Genomic DNA, 21,447 nt, shown 5'->3' with positions numbered 1-21,447 from the left:
TAACTGAGTCAGCCAGGCACCCTGAAGTGTACAGCATGAATAACAGGTGTCTTAAAAGACTAGACTAATTTTTTTTTTTTTTTGACTACAGACACTGCACTGCTCTAGTACTGTTTATTGAAAAGTCTACAATCCACTGAATCTATCTTTGTAAAAAAAATCACTTAGACATATTTGCATGAATCTATTTCTTGGATCTCTAACTGTATTCCACTTATTTAGCCCTCCCTTCACGAGCAATAGATAAATTTGAGCAAAAAATAGCATCTTCACTCTGTTAAGTATTGTAATCTATGACATGGTATATTCATTTACATCTTATTTCTTTCAGAGCTATGCAATTTTCACTTAACTGCCCTTGGTGTTTTACAATTAATTTTACATTTAAGTATTTCATCTTTCTAAGGGGACTTAGAGTATTTTAAATTTCACATATGCATTCATTGCTAGTAAACAGAAATTAAAAAAATTTTTTTTTAAAGATTTTATTTATTTGACACGAGAGAGAGATCACAAGTAGGCAGACAGGCAGGCAGAGAGAGGGGGGAAGCAGGCTCCCCGCTGAGCAGAGAGCTTAATGTGGGGCTCAATCCCAGGAACCCAAGATCATGACCTGAGCCAAAGGCAGAGGCCTTAACCCACTGACCACCGAGGCGCCCCCAGAAATAAAATTTTTGTTAAGTTAATCTTATATCCTGCAACCTGGGTTAAGATTTTTTTAGATACCCTGGGAACTTTTATGTAGATAAATGGTGTCAACTGCCAATGAGGAAAGTTTTTTTTTTTTTCCAATGTCTATCTTTTATTACATTTTCTTACCTTACTTCACAACCTCTAGTACCATGCATAATAAAAATGGTGGGAGATGGTATCTTTGCATTCATTATTACTGAACTTAAGGTGAAACATTCAGTCTCATCCCATTTTTCACATGAGGTTTGTTGTAGCAGTTCTTTATCAAGATGAAGAAATTTGTATTCCTAGTTATCAAGTTGAATTTTTTCCTCATCAATTTATATGAACATAGAATTTTTCTTCTTAGTCTACTGATAAGGAGAATATCACTGAATACTTTGCAAATACTAAATTAGCCTTGCTATCCCCTAAAATGAACACCTATTTTGTCATGCTACTTAAGTCTTCTACATATTTCTCAATTTTATGTGCTAAATGTAAGTAACCTTTGTGCCTATATACATTTAGAATACTAGACTTGCAGTTTTTTCTTTTTCTTTTCTCTTTTTTTACTCTGATTTGGCATTTGCTTGTCCTGCTCTGTCCTCTTCTAGTATACAAAATTCACTTTACTTCTTATTTAATGTACAGTAGAATTCTGCACCAAAACCACCTAGAACTGAAGGCTTCTTGTTTTTTTAAAATTTTCTTTTAAGGTTTTATTTGTCAGAGAGAGAGAGCTTGAGCAGGGGGGACAGCAGGCAGAAGGAAAAGCAGGCTCCCCAGTAAGCAAGAAGCCCAATGTGGGACTCGATCCAGGACCTTAAGATCATGACTTGAGCTGAAGGCAGATGCTTAATCAACTGAGCCACCCAGGTGTCCCCTTTCTCAAGTTTTTCAAATATAAGTTCAACTTACTTAATATCTATGGGACATTCAATTTAAGTAATTCATACCAGGTGACTTATAACAGTCTGCAATGCTCAAGACATTCATGATCTTATCTCTGTTCTTTTATTTATGTAAAGGTGCATGTAGTAGTCTCTATTTTGATATTGCCAGGGTCTCGACTTATACCTAGAGGATCATTCTTGAAATCAGTAACTTGTGCCTTTAGTCTTCTTCTTTTCTCAGTCTTGCTAAAGCTTTGTTAATTTCTAGATCTGTCTGAAAAATCACTTTTTATTTCATTGATTCTCTCCACCGTATTTCTGGTTTCCTCTCTGCCTGCTTTAAATTAATTTCGCTCTTCTTTTTCTTGTATCCTAAGTTATGAGGTTAATTATAAATCTGAGATTTCACTCTGTTCTAATGTAAGCTTTTGGTGCTATGATCTCTCTTCCAAAGCATTGCTTAGGAAAATACCACAAATTTTGTTATCTTTCATTGTCATTTAGTTCAACCGTAGCCATTAGGGAAATGCAAGTTCACTATAAGCTATTAGAACAGCTAAAATTAGAAATAGCCTTAGGCATCAAAACAATGAAATCTTGCTTTTGCAATGATATGGATGGAGCTAGAGACTATTATGCTAAGCTAGATAAGTCAGTCAGAGAAAGACAAATATCGCATGATTTCACTCATGTGGAACTTTAGAAACAAAATAGAATGGGGGCGCCTGGGTAGCTTGGTGGGTTAAAGCGTCTGCCTTCCACTCAGGTTATGATCCCAGGGTCCTGGAATCCAGCCCTGCATCAGGCTCTCTGCTCAGCGGGGAGCCTGCTTCCTCTCTCTCTGCCTGCCTCTCAGCCTACTTGTGATCTCTGTCTGTCAAATAAATAAATAAAATCTTAAAAAAAAAAAAAAGAAACAAAACAATGTGTAAGAGAAGGAAAAGTAAAGTAAGATAAAAACAGAGAGGGAAGGGCACCTGGGTGGTTCAGTCATTAAGCATCTGATTTCGGCACAGGTCATGATCCCAGGGTCTTGGATTGAGTCCCAAATGGATGATGCTCAGCAAGGAATCTGCTTCTCCCTCTCCTTCTGCCCCCTTCTCTGTTCTGTGCCCCTTGTCCTCTCCTGCTGTCTCTTTCTCTCTCTCAAATAAATAAATAAAATCTTAAGAAAAAACCCCAAAAACAGAGAGGGAAAAAAATCACAAGACTCAGAAGAACAGAGAATAAACAGGGCTGCTGTAGGGGAGGTGGGTGAGGAGATGGGGTAATTGTGTGACGCATTAGCAAGGAGATCACAGGATATAATAAGCAGTGGGTGTTATAAGCAACTGATGAATCACTAAATTCCACCACTGAAACCAATACTACATTATATGTTACCCAACTTGAATTTAAATAAAAACTTGGAAGACCTTAAAAAAAAGCCCCAATCACACATATTGATGAGGATAAGAAAGTAGATTTCTTACATACCATTGGTAGAAATATAAAACAGTAGATAATCTAGAAAGACAGGTTAATATGTTTTAAGAAAACTAAACAAACACCACTGTAACTCAGTAATCACTTACCTAGGCATATGTCCCAGAGAAAAGAAAACGTACATCTGTGTAAAACCTGTACATAACTGTTCTTAGCAGGTTTTTTATTTCACAGCCCCAAACTAGAAGCAACCAAAATTCTATTTTATTTTTTTTAAAGATTTTATTTATTTATTTGACAGACACAGATCACAAGTAGGCAGAGAGGCAGGCAGAGACAGAAAGGAGGAAGCAGGCTCCCTGCTGAGCAGAGAGTCCAATGTGGGGCTCGATCCCAGGACCCTGAGATCATGACCTGAGCGGAAGGCAGAGGCTTAACCCACTGAGCCACCCAGGCGCCCCAATAAGCAACCAAAATTTTAAAAAATATATTTATTTATTTAAGTAATGTCTACACCCAGTGGGGCTCGAACTCAGAATCTCAAGATCAAGAGCCATGCATGCTCCACCAACCGAGCCAGCCAGGTACCCTCAAAATGTTTTATAATAGGTGAATGGCTAACATTGCTGCGTGCACATGACAGAATACTATTTAGCATTAAAAAAGTATGCTAACTCAACAAAATTGGAAATAGGAAATCAACAGAAATAAACTTATAAAACAAAAAAGGTGGTTCTTTGCACACATCAATAAAAGCAGCCTCTAGCTAAAAAAAAAAAAAAAAAAAAAGAGTATACAAATGACAAATACCAGAAACGAAAGATGGCCTATCACAAAGATCCCTATGCATAATTGAAAAAAACTGAATACTATCAATAACTTTATGCCTATCAATTTGATATTCTGGATGAAAGGAACCAATTCCTGGAAAGACAAAACCTGACGAAATTCACACAAGAAAAAGACAATGCAAACTGGTCTAAATCAATTACAGAAATGAAATCATTTTTCTTCCAAAACAGAAAGTACTAGAAACAAACTGACTCACTGTGGATTCTACCAAACATTTAAGTATAATACTATTTAATCTGGGTATGCAAGGTTAGTTCAACATTTGAAAACAACTAATGTGGGGCGCCTGGGTGGCTCAGTGGGTTAAAGCCTTTGCCTTCGGCTCAGGTCATGATCCCAGGGTCCTGGGATCGAGCCCCACATAGGACTCTCTGCTCCGTGGGGAGCCTGCTTCCCCCCAACCCCCATCCCGCCTGCTTCTCTGTCGGCTTGTGATCTCTGTCTGTCAAATAAATAAACAAAATCTTATAAAAAAACAAACAAACAAACAAACAGGGGCGCCTGGGTGGCTCAGTGGGTTAAGCCGCTGCCTTCGGCTCAGGTCATGATCTCGGGGTTCTGCGATCGAGTTCCGCTTCGGGCTTTCTGCTCGGCGGGGAGTCGGCTTCCCTCTCTCTCTCTCTGCCTGCCTCTGTCTACTGTGATCTCTCTCTGTCAAATAAATAAATAAATAAATAAATCTTTAAAAAGAAAGAAAACAACTAATGTAATTCCTTTTTTTTTTTTTTTTAAGATTTTATTTATTTGACAGATCACAAGTAGAGAGGTAAGTAAGATTAGGAAAAGATAAAGATGTCCCCTCTCAGGCACCTGGGTGGCTCAGTGGGTTAAGCCTCTGCCTTTGGCTCAAGTCATGATCTCAGGGTCCTAGCATCCAGCCCCACATCGGGCTCTCTGCTTGGCACTGAGCCTGCTTCCCCCTCTCTCTCTGCCTGCCTCTCTGCCTACTTGTGATCTCTGTCTGTCAAATAAATAAATAAATAAATAAATCTTTAAAAAAAAAAAAAAAGGTGTCCCCTCTCACTCTTGCTTTTGAACATAATGGAAGTCCTAGCTAATGCAGTAAGACAAAGGAAATGAAAGACCACGATTAAGAATGAAAGAATAAAACCATCTTTACTTGCACATTATATGACCTATCTATTTAGGAAATCCAAGGAAAGTAATCAAAGGTCCTGCAACTAGTAAATAACTATAGTATGCTGTAGATCTGAGGTTAAGATACAAAAATCAATCTTTTTCCTGTATGCCACCAATGAACTAAAATTAGAACTTAAAAAAAAACAAACTATTGATGTTGGGATCTCTAAAAATAAAATATTTAGATAAAAATCTAACAAAATATATACAAAATCAACAGGAAGAAAATTACAAAATTCTCATGAACAAAATCAAAGGACTACATAAACGGACAGAGAGTCCAAGTTCATGGATGGAACTACCCAAAGATAAGATATCAGCTCTTTCTAAACCTGTTATAAGATTAAGAGAAATACCAACTCAAATCCCAGTAAGTTACTTTATGTGTATCAACAAATTAATTTTAAACTCTTTATGGAGAGGCAATACACTAAAAATAGCTAATAAAAATATTCTTCTTTTGTTAAAGAATAATAAAATTACAGCATATACACTATACTCCCTTAACACTTATATTTAAAAGCTACAGTAATCAAGATAATGTGGTATTGGCAAATAGACAAATATGTCAATATAACAGAGCCCACAGAAAAAGATTCATATATAGCTTACTGACATTGGACAAAGGGAACAAGGCAAAACAGTGAAGCAAAGATAGTCTCTCCAACAAATGGTGGATGTGAAAAAAGTGGGACAGCCATATATGAAAAAATGAATGTAGGAGCACCTGGGTGGCTCAGTGGGTTAAGGCCTCCGCCTTCTGCTCAGGGCATGATGGGGGGGTCCTCAGATCCAGCCCTATGTTGAGCTCTCTGCTCAGCAGGGTGCCTGCTTCCTCCTCTCTCTCTGTCTGCCTCTCTGCCTACTTGTGATCTCTGTCTGTCAAATAAATAAATAAAAAATAAAAAAAGAATCTAGACTTGGAACAAAAATTAACTCAAAAAATATAATACTAAGCAAAATAAGCCAGTCAGAGAAAGACAAATACCATGTAATTTTACTCATTAGGAGAAAAAAGTAAAAGAGAGAAGAGAGATTTGCAATTCTAGACAACAAACTGGTTACCAGAGGGAAAAAGTAGGTAGTGGGATGGGTTTAAAAAAAAAAACAACTCAAAAGGGATCACAATTCAAAATGTAAAATGTAAAAGTATAAAAATCTAGAAGATATTTTAAAAGGCAAAACTTTGGAGACAACAGAAAGCTCAGTAGTTGCTAGGGGTTAGGGAGGAGTGTCAGTTAACAGGTGAGGATTTTTAGGTTAGTGAACTACTCTGCAACACAGTGTAACTATAAAAACAGGTTTTATAATTTGTGCAAATCCACAGAACATACAACACCAACACTGAACCCTAATAAAAATTTTGGACTTTGGATGATGATGATGTGTCAATATTAGATTCACCATTTATAACAGACATACCATTCAGGTTAGGCATGTTAAAAATGAAGGTGGCTATATATGCCAAGCGATGAAGGCATATGACAAATCTCTGTACCGTCTATTCAATATTGCTGTGAACCTAAAACCAATCTAGAAGACAAGGTTTACTTAAAACAAGAGAAACGAAAAATGAACTGCTTATTGACATGCTCAATAACTTGGATGGATCTCAAAGACCGAGCGAAAAAAAGTCAATGTCAAAAGTCAATTTAGAGTACATTGAATTATGTAACATTTCAAAACATAAAAATTAATACTAATTAGTGGTTGCTAAGGATTAGAGATCATGCGGGAGAATAGTCATGACATAAAAAGTCAATAGACTTTTTAAACAGACAGCACGAGAGAGAGTGTTTTCTGGTGATATAATAGTTCTATAAAAGGAGGAAGAGGTACAGGAGTATAGGACATTAGTTTTTTATTAGTTTTATCTAGTGAATCTGAGGGGATACATGGGGAGATAGACCGAAGCGGGGAGTGAGCCTCCATCAGCCAGCTACAGGAAAGTTGAACAGCAGATGAGCACAAAATTGGAATTTTTAGAAGTCTGCTCTGGTGAGGGATGACCCTGCATGATTTCAATTTTAATTTTTTCTCTTTTTCCTTTTCAACCAATTTCTTATGTTATCAAATCATTAAGTCTTTTATCATTTTCACCTTTACAGTTATATTCTGTAATTGTACATTTCTTTGTATGTAATATTATTTTTATATACATCCAAGCTTTCCTTTCTTCACAATTTTGGGATGTAGTTTCTAATACCCAGATTCTAGTGTACTGCTCTCATCTGTTCACCTGTCTGATTATATTCTCATTTTTTCTTAAAGTCTTCAAATTTTCTACTTTACAGTTACGTTCTATCCTTTTACTGAATTTCATTTTATTTGTTTTTCTTTCTTTACAATATTTTTTTTGTTTTTCTTTCTTTACAATTTTGTGATGTAGTTTCTTCTAACAGACCAACATACACCCACAATCTAGCATATTGCTGTTCTGTTCACGTGTCTGACTGTATTATGTTTTCTTCAATCTTTTTCTTTTTAGATTTTATTTATTTATTTGACAGATAGAGTGAGTGCACAAGCAGTAGCAGCAGCAGGGAGAGGGAGGAGCAGACTCTCTGCTGGGCAGGGACCTCCCCCTCCCCCCCCATGTGGGGCCTGATATCATGTCCTGAGCCACAGGCAGACACTTAACCAACTGAGCCACCCAGGCCTCCCTATTGCTCTATTCTGTTCACCTGTCTGATTATATTCTCCTTTTAAAAAAAAAAATTTTTTTTTTGTGGTTTTGGGTCTCTCCTGATTTGTTTAGTGTATATTTCTCTGGAGTCATTATTGCCATTTTAGGACTCTGTTCTCTTATTCATCTATAATTCTCTGGACAGAATGACAAGGTGGAAAAACTCACCTCAAAAGAGAGAACAATAAACAATACTGATTGCCAGGGATTTAATCAACATGGACATAAGTATGATGCGGGGACTAGAGTCCAAAATAATGATTATAAAGATACTAGCTGGTCTTGAAAAGAGCACAGAAGACACTAAAGAATCCTTTCTGGAGAAATAAAAGAACTAAAGTCTAATCAGTTGAAATAAAAAATGCCATTACTGGTGCGCCTGGGTGGCTCAGTAGTTGGGTGGCTGCCTTTGGCTCGGGTCACATTCCCAGGGTCCTAGGATTGAGCACCATTTCGGGCTCCCTGCTTGGTGGGAAGCCTGTTTCTTCCTCTGCCTACTCCCCTTGCTTGTGCTCTCTCTCACTGTCAAATAAATAAATAAAATCTTAAAGAAAAAAAAAGATTAGAATATTTTTTTTAAAATGCCATTACTGAGATGCAATAAAAAAGGGAGTCTCTAACTACTAGGATAAATGAGGAAGAAGAGAGAATTAGTGATACAGAAGACAAAATGATGGAGAATAAAGAACTGAGAAAAAGAAAGAGAAGCAACTACTAGATCATGAGGGGAGTATTTGAGAGATAAGCGTTACCATAAAGCAAAACATTATTAAGATTATTGGGATCCCAGAAGAAAATTGTAGCTGAGAACTTCCATGATCTGGGTAGGTACTCAAGTCCAGGAGGCACAGAAAACCTCCCCCCAAATCAATGCTAATATGTCAATGCCCCAACATAGAATATTGAAGCTTGCAAATTTCAGAAACAAAGAGAAAATCCTGAATGCAGCTCAGGAGACCAGGTCCTGAACTAACAAGGGTAGACACAGATGACCGGCAGCAGACCTGTCCACAAAACCTGGCGGGCCAGGAAAGGACTGGTATTATATATTTTTTAAAGATTTTATTTATTTGACAGAGAGCACAAGTAGGCAGAGAGGCAGGCAGAGAGCGAGGGAGAAGGAGGCTTGCAAGCAGCCCCATGACCGTGGGATCATGACCTGAGCCAAAGGCAGCTGCTTAATCGAGAAGCACTCACTCAGGTGCTCTAGGACTGGCATTTTAGACTCACTGTTATAAATGGGAAAAATCTGCAGCCAAAGATCCTTGATCCAGCAAGGCCATTATTCCAAAGAGAAGGAGAGGTCTAGAATTGCCACGAACAACAAGTAAGGAATTTGGGAACACTACAGCAGCCCTGCAAGAAATACTAGAAGAGATTCTTTAAGTGATGAGAGAGACCAAAAGTACCACAGACCTGAAAAGAACAGAGACAATACAAAGAAAGAGTGACTTTACAGGTAATACAATGACATTAAATTTCTACTTTTCAATGGTTACTCTGAATGTAAATGAGCTCAATACTCTAATAACAAGGTACATAGTATCAGATTGGATAAAAAAACAAGAGCCATTGATACACTGTCTGCAAGAGACTCACTTTAGACCCAAAGACATATCCAGGTTCAAAGTGAGAGGGTGAACAACTATTTATAATGTGAATGGATATCAAAAGAAAACTGGGATGGCAATCCTTATGTCAGTAAACTAGATTTTATACCAAAGGCTGTAATAAGAAATGAAGGACACTATATCATAATTAAACAGGCTGTCCAATAAGAAGATATAACGATGGTAAATATTTATGCCCCTCACATGGGAACATGTGAACACATGGGAACTAGTATATAAACCAATTAACAACAAAATTAAAGAAACATACTGATGATAATAATACAATAATAGTAGGGGAATTTAACACCCCACTCACAGCAAAGGACAGATCATCTAAGCATAAGATTAATAAGGAAACAAGGGCTTTGAATGACACACTGGATCAGAAAGACTTAACAGATATAGTCAGAGTATTTCTTCATAAAGCACCAGAATACACAATCCTCTTGAGTGCACATGGAACATTTTCCAGAATATGTCACATAGTGGGTCACAAATCAGGTCTCAGCCGGGTACAAAAGACTGGGGTCATTCCCAGCATATTTTCAGACCACAATGCTTTGAAACTGAAACTCAATCATAAGAGGAAATTTGGAAAGAACTAAATACATGTATGCTAAAGAGCATCATACTAAAGAGTGAATGGCTCAGCCAGGAAATTAAAGAAGAATTTAACAAATTCATGGAAACAAATGAAAATGAAAACACAACCATTCAAACCCTTCCCGACACAGCAAAGACAGTCCTAAGAGGAAAGTATGTAAGAACCCCACACTTAAAAGAGCTGGAGAAAGAGCTGCACAGAAAGCCTAAACCCAGCAGGAGAAGAGAAATGATCAAGATTAGAGCAGAAATCAATGAAATAGAAACCAAAAGAATAGTAGAACAAATCAACAAAACTAGGAGCTGGTTCTTTGAAAGAATTAATAAGACTGATAAACCCCTGGCCAGACCTATCAAAAAGAAAAGAGAAAGGACCTTAATTAATAAAATCATGAATGAAAGAGAAGAAATCACAACCAACACCAAAGAAATACAAAAAATTATAAGAGCACATTATAAGCAACTATATGAAAGCAAATTAGACAATTTGGAAGAAATGGATGCATTCCTAGAGACATCTAAACCACCAAAACTGAACCAGGAAGAAATAGAAAACAAACAGACTCACTGCCAGCAAGGAAATAACGACAAAATAATCAAAAATTTTCCACACACAGGAGTCCAGGGTCAGATGGTTTCCCATAAAATTCTACCAACATTCAAAGAAATCATCTATTCAGCTGAAGCTGTTTCAAAAATAGAAATGGAAGGAAAACTTCCAAACTCCTTCTATGAGGCCAGAATTACCTTGATACTAAAACCAAAGATCTCACCAAAAAGGAGAATTACAGACCAATTATTTCTGAAGAACATGGATCCCAAAACACTGAACAAGATCCTAGCCAATATGATCCAACAGTATATTAAAATGATTATTCATCATGACCAAGTGGGATTTACTCCTGGGCTGCAAGGTTGGTTCAACATCCGCAAATACTACATTAATTAAAGAAAGGACAAGTACCATATGATCCTTTTGATAGATATAGAAAAAGCATTTGACAAAGTACAACATTCTTTCTCCATTAAAACTCTTTACAATGTAAGGATACAGGTATATGATGATGTGTGATGAGCATACACCAGTATCATAAAAGCCATTTATGGAAAGTCCACAGTAAATATCATTTTCAATGGGAAAGAACTGAGAGCTTCTTCCTTAAGTTCAGGAACAGGAAAGTGAAGCCCACTCTAACCACTGTTGTTCAACACATTACTAGAAGTCCTAGCCTTGGCAATCATGCAACAAAAATAAATAAAATGTATCTGAATAGTAAGTCAAATTCTCCTTCTTCACAGGTGATATGATACTTTATGTGGAAAACCTGAAAGACTCCGCTCCCAAACTGTTGGAACTCATACAGGAATTCAGTAAAGTGTCAGGATATAAAATCAATGCACAGAAATCAGCTGCATTTCTATACACCAACAGCAAGATAGAAGAAAGAGAAATTAAGGAGTTGATCCCCTTTACAATTGCACCCAAAACCATAAGATACCTAGGAATAAACCTAACCAAAGAGCCAAAAGATCTCTACTCAGAAAACTATACAACAGTCATGAAAGAAATTGAGAAAGACACAAAGAAATGGAAAAATGTTCCATGCTCATCAACTGGGAAGAACTCAATATTGTTAAAATGTCTACACTACCTAGAGCAATTTATATTGTAATGCAATCCCTATCAAAATACCATCAGTATTTTTCACAGAGCTGGAACAATAATCCTAAAATTTGTATGGAACCATAACAGACCCAAAACAGCCAAAGGGATGTACAATGCAGGAAAGAATACCCAATGGAAAAAAGACATCTCTTCAACAAATGGTGTTGGGAAAATGGAAAGCCACACACAGAAGAATGAAGCTGGACCAGTTTCTTATACCATACAGAAAAATAGACTCTAAATGGATGAAGGACCTAATCGTGACACAGGAATCCATCAAAATCCTAGAGAACAAAGGCAGCAACCTCTGTGGCCTTGGCTGCAGCAACTTCTTGCTAGACATGTCTCCAAAGGCAAGGGAAACAAAGGCAAAATGAACTTTTGGGATTTCGTCAAGATAAAAAGCTTTTGCAAAACAAATATCACAGTCAACAAAACCAATCAGAAGATATTTGCAAATAAAGGCTAGTACCTAAAAATCTATAAAGAACTTATCAAACTCAACACCCAAAGAACAAATAACTCAGTCCTAAGAAATGGGCAGAAGACATTAAGACATTTCTGCAAAGATATACAAATGGCCACTGACACATGAAAAAATGTTCAATATCACTCAACATTATGGAAATTCATATCAGAACCACAACGAGATACCACCTTACACCACCTAGAGTGGTGAAAATTAACAAGACAGCAAAAAACAAATGTTGAAGGTGATGCAGAGAAAGGGGAACCCTCCTACACTGTTGATGGAAATGCATGCAAGTTGGTGCAGCCACTCTGGAAAACAGTATGTAGGTTTCTCAAGACATTAAAAATAGAAAAATAGAGATATCCTATAGAAAAAATAGAGCTACCCTATGACCCAGCAGTTACCCTACTGGGTATTTTCTCCAAAGATAAGGATGTAGTGATCTGAAGGGGCACCTGCACCCCAATGTTTATAGTAGCAATGGCCACAAAAGGCAAACTGTGTTAAGAGCCCAGATGTCCATTGACAGATCAATGAATAAATACATGGTATACATATATACAATGGACTACCACTCAGCCATCAGAAAGGATGAAATATCGCCATTTGCAATTACATGGATCGCACTAGACAGTATTATGCTAAGTGAAATAAGTCAAATCAGAGAAAGACAATGATCATATGATCTCATACGTGGAACTTAAGAAACAAAACAGGAGCATAGAGGAAGGGAGGGAAAAATAAGATGACAAAAACAGAGAGGGAGACAAATGATAAGACTTTTAAAAAAAATATTTATTTACTTGACAGAGAGCAAGCTTGAGTAGGGGGAGGGATAAAAGGAGAGGGAAGAGGGAGAAACAAACTCCCACTGAGCAGGGAGCCCAACTCAGGACTTGATCCCAGGACCCCAGGATCATAAGCTGAGCCAAAGGCAGACACTCAACCGACTGAGCCACCCAGACAACCGCCATAAAAAACTCTTAACTCTAGTAAACAAACTGAAGGTTGCTGGAGGGGAGGTGGGTGAAAGGATGTGGTACCTGGGTGAAGGGTATTAAGTGACGTACTGAGCAGTGTGGGTGTTATGTAAGACTGATGAATTACTGAATTCTACCTGTAATACTAATAATGTTGTATATGTTATATAGTTGTATTTAAGTAAAAAATTGAAAAGAAATAAGATTACAGTATTCAAGATATTATGTCATTATTATAAGCACCAAAAGAGAGTAATGTCCAGAAAAAAATTCACACATAAATGTAAATACTAATGAAACAGAATGACAGAAATAAAAATAAAAGAGTTTTCAACAACTCATATTGGAACAAGTATATAATTGTGTGGGAAAAAAATCCCAACCCTTATATATGAAAATCAATTTGAAATATTTCATAGAACTAAAGACAAAAAATAATCTATAAAGCATTTAGAAAAAAGAGTAACAGGAGACTATTTAACCTGTCTTATGATAGAAAAGATGACTTACAGAGGATGCAAAAAAACTTTTCTTAAAAAAAATCAGACTTCATCAAAATGGGAAACCTCTGCACATTAAAAATCACTGTGAATAGGAAAAGGAAATTACATATGAAGAAAGTATTTGCAGTACATGTGTCGTGATTTCTATTGAGAAGATATTAGGAAAATCTTACAGCTGAAAGATAAAAAATAAGAAGTTTAATTCTAAAAAAAAAATAAACAAAACTGATAAACTTGAGCCCAAAATTACTCAAGGGAGGCATGAACAATGAATCTTGGAACACTACACCAAAAACTAATGAGGTACTGTATGGTGACTAACAGAATATAATAAAAAAAACAATAAATTAAAAAAAAAGGGAGACATTAATGTCAATATGAAAATAAATGGTAATCAGTATCCTTATTCATCAGAGAAATAGAAACTAAAAGTGTAATGAGATAACATCCTACACCCTCTAGAATTTTATTTTTTTTATTCTTTATTTTTTGGGCTCTTCTTTTACCCTCTAGAATTTTAAAGATTAAATATATAAGACAGTTTTTTTTTTTTTTAAAGATTTTATTTATTTATTTGTCAGACAGAGATCACAAGTAGGCAGAGAGGCAGGCAGAGAGAGAGGAGAAAGCAGGCTCTCCATGGAGCGGAGAGCCTGATGTGAGGCTCAATCTCAGGACCCTGGGGTCATGACCTGAGCTGAAGGCAGAGGCTTTAACCCACTGAGCCACCCAGGCGCCCCTGTAAGACAGTTTTAAAGAATGAAATAATCACGTATTGGGAAAGATGTGGGACAAATTAGATGTTCATATAATTTGGTAAAGAATGTGAATTCATACAAAACTATGGAAAACTCCTTGGAATTTTCTAACAAAGTTAAACATACACTTAATCCATATCCCAACAACTCTACTCCTAGGTATTTACTGAACAGGTATTTTAATTTTTGTCCAAAACAGAGTGCTTATGTATATTCATAGCAGCTCTACTAAAACTGCCAAAACCCAGAAATAACTCATTTGTTTCCTGACAAGTGATAAAGAAACTAGTATATTCATACAGTGGAACACTAATTAGCAATAGAAAATAAATTCCTGATTCATCATACAGCAAAAGAAATTTTCAAAAAATATTCTCAAAAACATTATGTTAATTGGAGAATCTAACCACAGAATAGTACATGCAATGTCATCTCTTTCATATGAACTCACAACAAACAAAACTAATTTCTGGTGATACAAATTTAGAAAGTGATTAACCATTGTGGGCTAAGCACAAGGGAATTCTTTGGAATGAAATGTACTATGTCTTATTTGGAATGTTGGTTACTTAGGTGTACACACTAGTCAAAAATAGTTGAACTGTATCTGTACAGTTATCTCTCTTCATAATTTTACGTCAATCAAAAACATCTGTAAAGACAACAACAACCCCTTTTGTTGTAAAGACAACAAAACCCCCAGTTTTATATATGTAAAGTAGTGCTAATTATAGTAATGGATACATGATACATGAAAAATATGGTGAACATACAAACCCACTTTATGCCAATATCGAGTTCCTTGTTTAGAGGTTATGCTTTGACTCGACACAATAATGCAACTGTGGGGAAAAAGGGTCAGGAATTCTCGCTGCCACCTTCCCAACTTCCTTTAAGGCTAAATTTATCAAAATTAAAAATGAAAGAAATATAATACAGGAGAACTGTTGAAAAATATAAGAAGACTGCATGTGCAAAGATTTATAATTTTAGGTACATACAATCCTTACATGAAAAAATTACTAAAATATACCTTAAGGATTTATAGATTTTGACTGTAAATTTTAATTTTAAAATTCATATTAAAAAAAAAAGTATGGGAGATTTTTAATAGCTTTCAGCAGGTAAAACTGTGATCATCTGAAACAAATTAGATTGGTTTGGGGAAAACAACACAACTGTTACAGAATAGGAACTGTCATCCAAAAAAGGAATTTGTTGAAAAATCTCTAGCATCTTGAAAAACCATTTGGGATTGCCAGTCTAATGTAGAAAGGTGAGAGCTTACCTTAAAAACAAAAAATATGCCATGTAAACAAAACTGTTACCGTTTTCAAAAATTATATATTTATATCTTCATGACCTAAACTTCCACTGGGTACCCATATATATCACTTGGTGTATGTCAATATTGTCTTTTGAGGAATCAAGGAATGCAACATTCCTAAAATAGCAGACTATCAAAGGAATCAGAGAGAAATAATTAAGAATGTCTTTGTTCTTCTGGTAGGAAACAGAAACAACAATGTTGAAAACAAAAGTCCAGAAAAAGAAACTACCAAATGTAATGGTTTCATGTTTACATGTAATTCTTTAGAGAATCTGCACATACATAATACATTTTAAATATGAGCCTTTCTATCTCTTGTTATATAATATACATTTAAAAAACTGTTATTAAATAATTATGTATTATAAACTCTTATCTAGAAAACACTTCAAAATATCAAAACAAATTCATATGTATCAAGATTTACATATGAATTTGTTAAAAAAAAAAGCTTTGGTTTTAATCATTGTTTAATATCTCTATCACATATTTAAATAAGCACAAGACAAACAAGCATGTTTATTACAAAAACAATCACCTGACTAGTTTGAAGTTCCCTTTGGTCCCTGGAATATCTGTAGGAAACTCATCAGGTGTACTACTGCCACAGGATCTGTAACATTCTGGCCGAGGACAACTTGTATCATCAAGTTTATAAATCTGAAATCAATGAAAAGGTTGAAATTGCCGTCTGCATGTTTGACAAGTAACATAGTTTCTACTTGCACATCTTATGTACCTTGGCATTAGCATATCCAAGCTTAATTGTAATATTTCTCTCCAGTTCATTTTTGAATCTGACAGTGTGAACTCCAGAAATAGCTTTTACAACTGTAGATTTTCCGTGAGCAACATGACCAATTGTACCTACAAAAAAACAAAAAAATTAATTAATTACACCAAATATTTTAGTGTAGTTAGAGAAACCAAATGCATAACTCATTATAAATATGCCAATCTATAATCAATAATGAATTTTTCCTTCTACATACACTTCTACACAAAACTTTCCTGAAACAAGACCAAAGATAAGTATCTAAATACCCAGCTTGTATACAAACACACTCAGTGTGTTAACATAAGCTGCTAAGTGTATTGCTGATCCAGAAAAAAAAAATAACTTCTTGAAATAAAAATCATTGAAAAATATACAAAGTTTTGTGTACTTAGAAACTTACCAGTATTTTGAGTGAGGTAATTATGCATAAAAATGAGATTAAAAAAAAAGAACCCATAAAAATCAGAAAACAGTGTTTAATTACGATAATTAAATATACTTTAGAAGTGGTATAATGTTTTCCAAGTTCTTCATAACTATGAGTCTTAATAGGTTTTACTATCCGTATAAACCGTAAAATATCCAAATTTTACAGTCAACCAAGTAACTTGTGTTGTAAATTAGGAAGCTGCCAATTAAGAAAAATATTTACTTAATAATAACATATAAAGACTTTTGAAGACCTGTTTTAACAATAATCCTGTGTTCATTAGCATTTTAGGGCTTCCTTAACCTCTGGTTTATGCACAACCTTATCCGTAGGACATACTGTTTTTTCACAAATCTATGTCTTTTTAAAAAATATATTTCCAGTAGTTTTTAAAAAAAGACTTTGTTTTATTTATCTGAGAGAAAGAGAGAGAGGGGAGACCACAGAGAGGGAGGGAGAAGCAGACTTCCCTGAGCAGGGAGCTCCATGGTACTGGGTCCCAGGAGATCATGACCTGAGCTGAAGGCAGAGGTTTAAGCCACTGGACCACTTAAGTGTCCCCATCTATGTATTTTTGTAACACTTGCTTCTTAAGCCAGACATGAAGAGAATTCATTGTGGGTTTTTTTTTTTTTTAAGATTTTAGTTATATGACAGAAACAGACAGTGAGAGAGGGAACAGAAGCAAGGGGAGTGGGAGAGGAGGATCCTGCTCCCTGCTTAGCAGGGAGCCCTACGTGGGGCTCCATCCCAGGACCCTGGGATCATGACCTGAGCTGAAGGGAGAGGCTTAAGGATTGCCATCAAGGTGAGCTGAAGTCACTGTGTTCTGAAGGAACTCTAGCAGGTTTGTTTGTGGCTCAATTTCATTTTGTATATATATGGAAATATATCATTCCGTGTGTGTGTATATATATGAACATATATATGAATTTACATATAGTATGTAATTTATATATATAAATGTTTATATATATATGAATCCTTCTGTAATTCAGTTATTTGTACAAGTGATTAAAAAGCATTATTGGATAATAGTGAACTCAGGACTTCAAAGTTTAATACTGTATGCAATCAGTTTGCTTACCTATGTTAATTGTGGCTTGTCTGCTGATAACTTCTTGTGAGAGTGGGGTCAATTTGGTAATATCCTGCAATGAAACATTTTATTAAATGTACCTAGCGTAATACAAACCAGGAGTCTGATTTCGGTTTTTCTTTGTACAGCTCGCCACCATCAATTCAACTCCATACTGGTTACAAAACAAAACCAAAAGAAAAGGAAAACAAAACAAAACAAATACTTTACTACAAAAGGTGTCTTTATTCCGGAAACAGAATGACCAGGCTAATAAATGCTAAAAGCGTTTGTGCTTAAAAGAAAAATTCCAACGTCTGCTTGAAAAGCAAAGGCCCTAAATTTTAGGAGTCCTCAGAAACGGTCCCTTCCCAGCCCTTTAAAGGTGCAAAACTTAATCTGTTTAATATATGCTTTTCTCAGACCTTCAGAGATAAAAATCTTAGTGACATTTGAACAGCATACTTTTGAGCATAATCCTTACGGGTCTTGAATTCCCAACGATCTCACAACAGCTCACTGATCTCGAAGACAAGGAGAAGTGCAGACAGAAGCGCAAGCGCAAGGGTCCGGCTGTAGCGTTTTCCTCCTAACCCATTGTCCTGACAGTTCAACACTGTCCCGTCTGAATGACTGCTGGGAAGGCGGGTTATCCCGATTCCTGAACTCTCTCTGCGTATCGCAGAACGAAACCTTACCAATGTGGAGAGATCCTGGCGAGAAAGATGCGGCTGCCCCAGAGTTACTCCAGCCTCGCCATCCGCCATCGTGCTCCGAGGAGAAGGAAGTCATCCCAACGGTTGTCGGGCGGAACGCAGGTCCCCTTGTGTCGTAGAAGCGGAGACCGGAAGATCAACCAGGGTCCACGCCTGACATAGAAGGATGGCGGGTGCAGCAAGGGCCTCTGTGTTTGGACTTCTTTCCGCCTACATTTACATAATACTTGCTGGCATACGTAACTAAAAAATAAGAGCAAACTTTGGGAATCTGTCCGTCGCAGAGATGAAGGATACTTGTTCAGGCAACTCTGAAGGCAACCCTACAAAGTCGAACGTTTCTCGTCAGTCCTGCGAGGTGAGTGACGCAATTGACATGGCCGTTGGTCATTTCCATTTCCTAAGGCGGAGTTCTGGGGTATGATCGTGAACAGTGAAGTTTCTTTTCTAAATCCGTAACTTAATAACATGGGTTCCAGGCCTGCCTCCCTGCATCTGGGTGGTTGGCTGGAAGAGTGCCGTGCAGACCTACTAACGCCCCAAAAACTGTTCATACTTTGGCGTATTGAGGGAGGGCGATGTCTAAGGAGGTTTCAGTGAAGTCCTCAGGAACCCAGGGATGGCAAAACCAAAGTCTTTAGTTTGTTTTCAGATATCTAAATAAGTTTTCATCACCTCCTATCACCGCATTCAATGTATTTATCTTAAGTACCATAGAGAGCCCGAATGTTTGTAAAAAGCAGATTCAAGAAAGTCACTTTAAATGATATTTTTAAATATCAATAACTATATTTAATTTTTTAAAATTTAGCTCTACTTAATTTATCTCATTTTTAAAACGTGAAAATATTTGGAAAGTAGCTTTCCCTGGGTGGCCAAGTAGTGATTGATGTTTGTATTACATCATTTTTGCACCCTTCTGACAAAAAAATACATGGAGGAGGCCAAAATTGAGTTACCTAAGACTCTTCATATGCTCCTTTCACAGAGTTCCCAAGATTATTAGGTGGTCACTCTTTTTTAAAAATTTAATTATAAAACTGTGGCAGAACCAAAGTGGGTCCTGGTTCTTGTTGACTTATGGACAGACTACATCAAGTGAACTTGTTAACACTCACCTTTGCCTCCCTAAATGAGGGTAAGGAGATGCGTTTTATTAGGCCTTTAGAGAAATATTCAGAGTAAATTAATATAATTGTTTTTGAAAATTGAAAAATATTACTAGAATTTCTGATAGAAAGTTTTATTTGAGCCCAACTTAGGATAGCTGCCCATAAAACTCCATCTTCATAAAGAAGAAAATATTCTTGAGAAGGAACATTTTGTGCAGGAATACATACAACTTTTACTTAAAAGTTTTAGACAAAGGAAATTCCAGATAGTTTCAGACTTTATCTCAAGTTAGTAGTATATGCATCACTATGACATTAGTCTTAAGAGAACCAGGTTGGTTTCCTTTTTCATATTTTTCTGTTTAGAATGGTCCTTTTTGCTTATTTCCTTTAATGATACAGCTGTCCAGTGGTGCTCAGGGCAAAAATACAGCCCATGCTTTGAGGTTTTGCTGAGCCATTCTAACTTTGGTAAATGTTACAGGACAGCTTCCTTTGCATTCCAGAGTTCATGAATTAAAATTTCGAAATTTCCTTTATTTATCATTTACTCCTTTTGGTCAATAATCTTTTCTCAAAAAGCATTGGTAATCAATTATATGCCCATTGGTGCCAGGGTGATTGGCATGTCTGCCCTGTGTTCATTAAGTCCTTGTTACATGTAATTATTTATATATATATATATGTGTATATATATATATATATATATATGTATTTTTTAAAAAATTTTACCTAAAGCTTATTGTTAGGGGATCTGACTGGAATGTAAATGGTGGGAAGCTTAAAAATGATACATGTTTTCTATTAAGTCTAACTGATAAGCAAAAATAGTACATGTGCTTGGTTTAGATTGTATAGTTTTACATTTGATATAACATTTATAACAAAGATACATGGACAGTACAATTACAGTAACTACAATTTGAAGGAACTAATGTGATGTTGGAATAGACTTAAAAAATCTTTCATATTCATCTTGATAAAAGGGTAGGAACATTCGTGATTATTCATGAGGAAAAATGAAGCATGAATATTGAGTAAACATATACAGAACATATATTTCATATTTACCTTTGGGTGGAGACTTAACATCAAAATGAGTCTAAATTCATCCCCTGTCATCAAGAGGTTATCTTATGATAAGAAGAAGACCATGGATATGCTCTAAGGGCTTTATTAAGTTGGGTGAAGTCTTGGACTTCTTATCTGTTGTATATAGGTCTTTGCTAATTCATAGCCTAGAACTGCATCCATTGATCTTGCACGTTGATCTTGAGTCCAGGCTTCTGTAGAGACAGCTAGTGGGTTTGTTAGTGGGGTCTGAAAAGACACAGTAGCTGATAGGGGAAAATGGTTCTTTGAAAAACAAGCTTAACTTCTGCTAGTTTCTGATGGGATGTGGAGCAAACGGAGCAAACAGTTAAAGAATTCTTGAGATGTTTTTGGAGCAAAAAGGTGTTTTTATTAAAGCACAGGGATAGGACCCATGGGCAGAAAGAGCTACACTGGGATTATGAGGAGTGACTTTAATTAGTGGGGAGTTAATAATGATAGTTTAAGTCCCTGAGGAATTTGGAAGCAAGGTTTCTAAGACCTTGAGGGGCTAGCTGCTGTTAAGATAAAGTTACATACTATTGTTTGGTAAAATAGTAAAACAGTCATAAGATCTTCAGATGTAGATCAGTGGGTTGTATGTTTGAAGGAAGATCGTTAATGTGTATTGTGGGTAGTATGTTT

The 21,447-nt window shown here is 36.1% G+C and overlaps 1 protein-coding gene across 1 annotated transcript in view; it reads right to left on the bottom strand.

Moving 5' to 3' along the window:
• The window catches only part of LOC308337764 (eukaryotic translation initiation factor 2 subunit 3, X-linked-like), a 41,402-nt gene extending 22,715 nt beyond the window's left edge, over window positions 1–18,687 (bottom strand). Inside the window, exons 1-4 of the mRNA XM_080795961.1 lie at window positions 18,581–18,687; window positions 17,892–17,955; window positions 16,336–16,463; window positions 16,135–16,256 (exon numbers count right to left, since the gene is read on the bottom strand). Of these exons, the coding sequence (XP_080652087.1) occupies window positions 16,135–16,256; window positions 16,336–16,463; window positions 17,892–17,955; window positions 18,581–18,649 (383 nt within the window). The 5' untranslated portion in view covers window positions 18,650–18,687. The remainder of the gene's footprint in view (window positions 1–16,134; window positions 16,257–16,335; window positions 16,464–17,891; window positions 17,956–18,580) is intronic.
• Between the last annotated feature and the right edge of the window lie 2,760 nt (window positions 18,688–21,447).

This window comes from Martes martes (assembly GCF_963455335.1).
Source record: "Martes martes genome assembly, chromosome: Y".
NCBI lineage: Eukaryota > Metazoa > Chordata > Mammalia > Carnivora > Mustelidae > Martes > Martes martes.
Note: the sequence above shows the minus strand (reverse complement) of the source record. Positions and strands in the feature narration are given on the sequence as shown.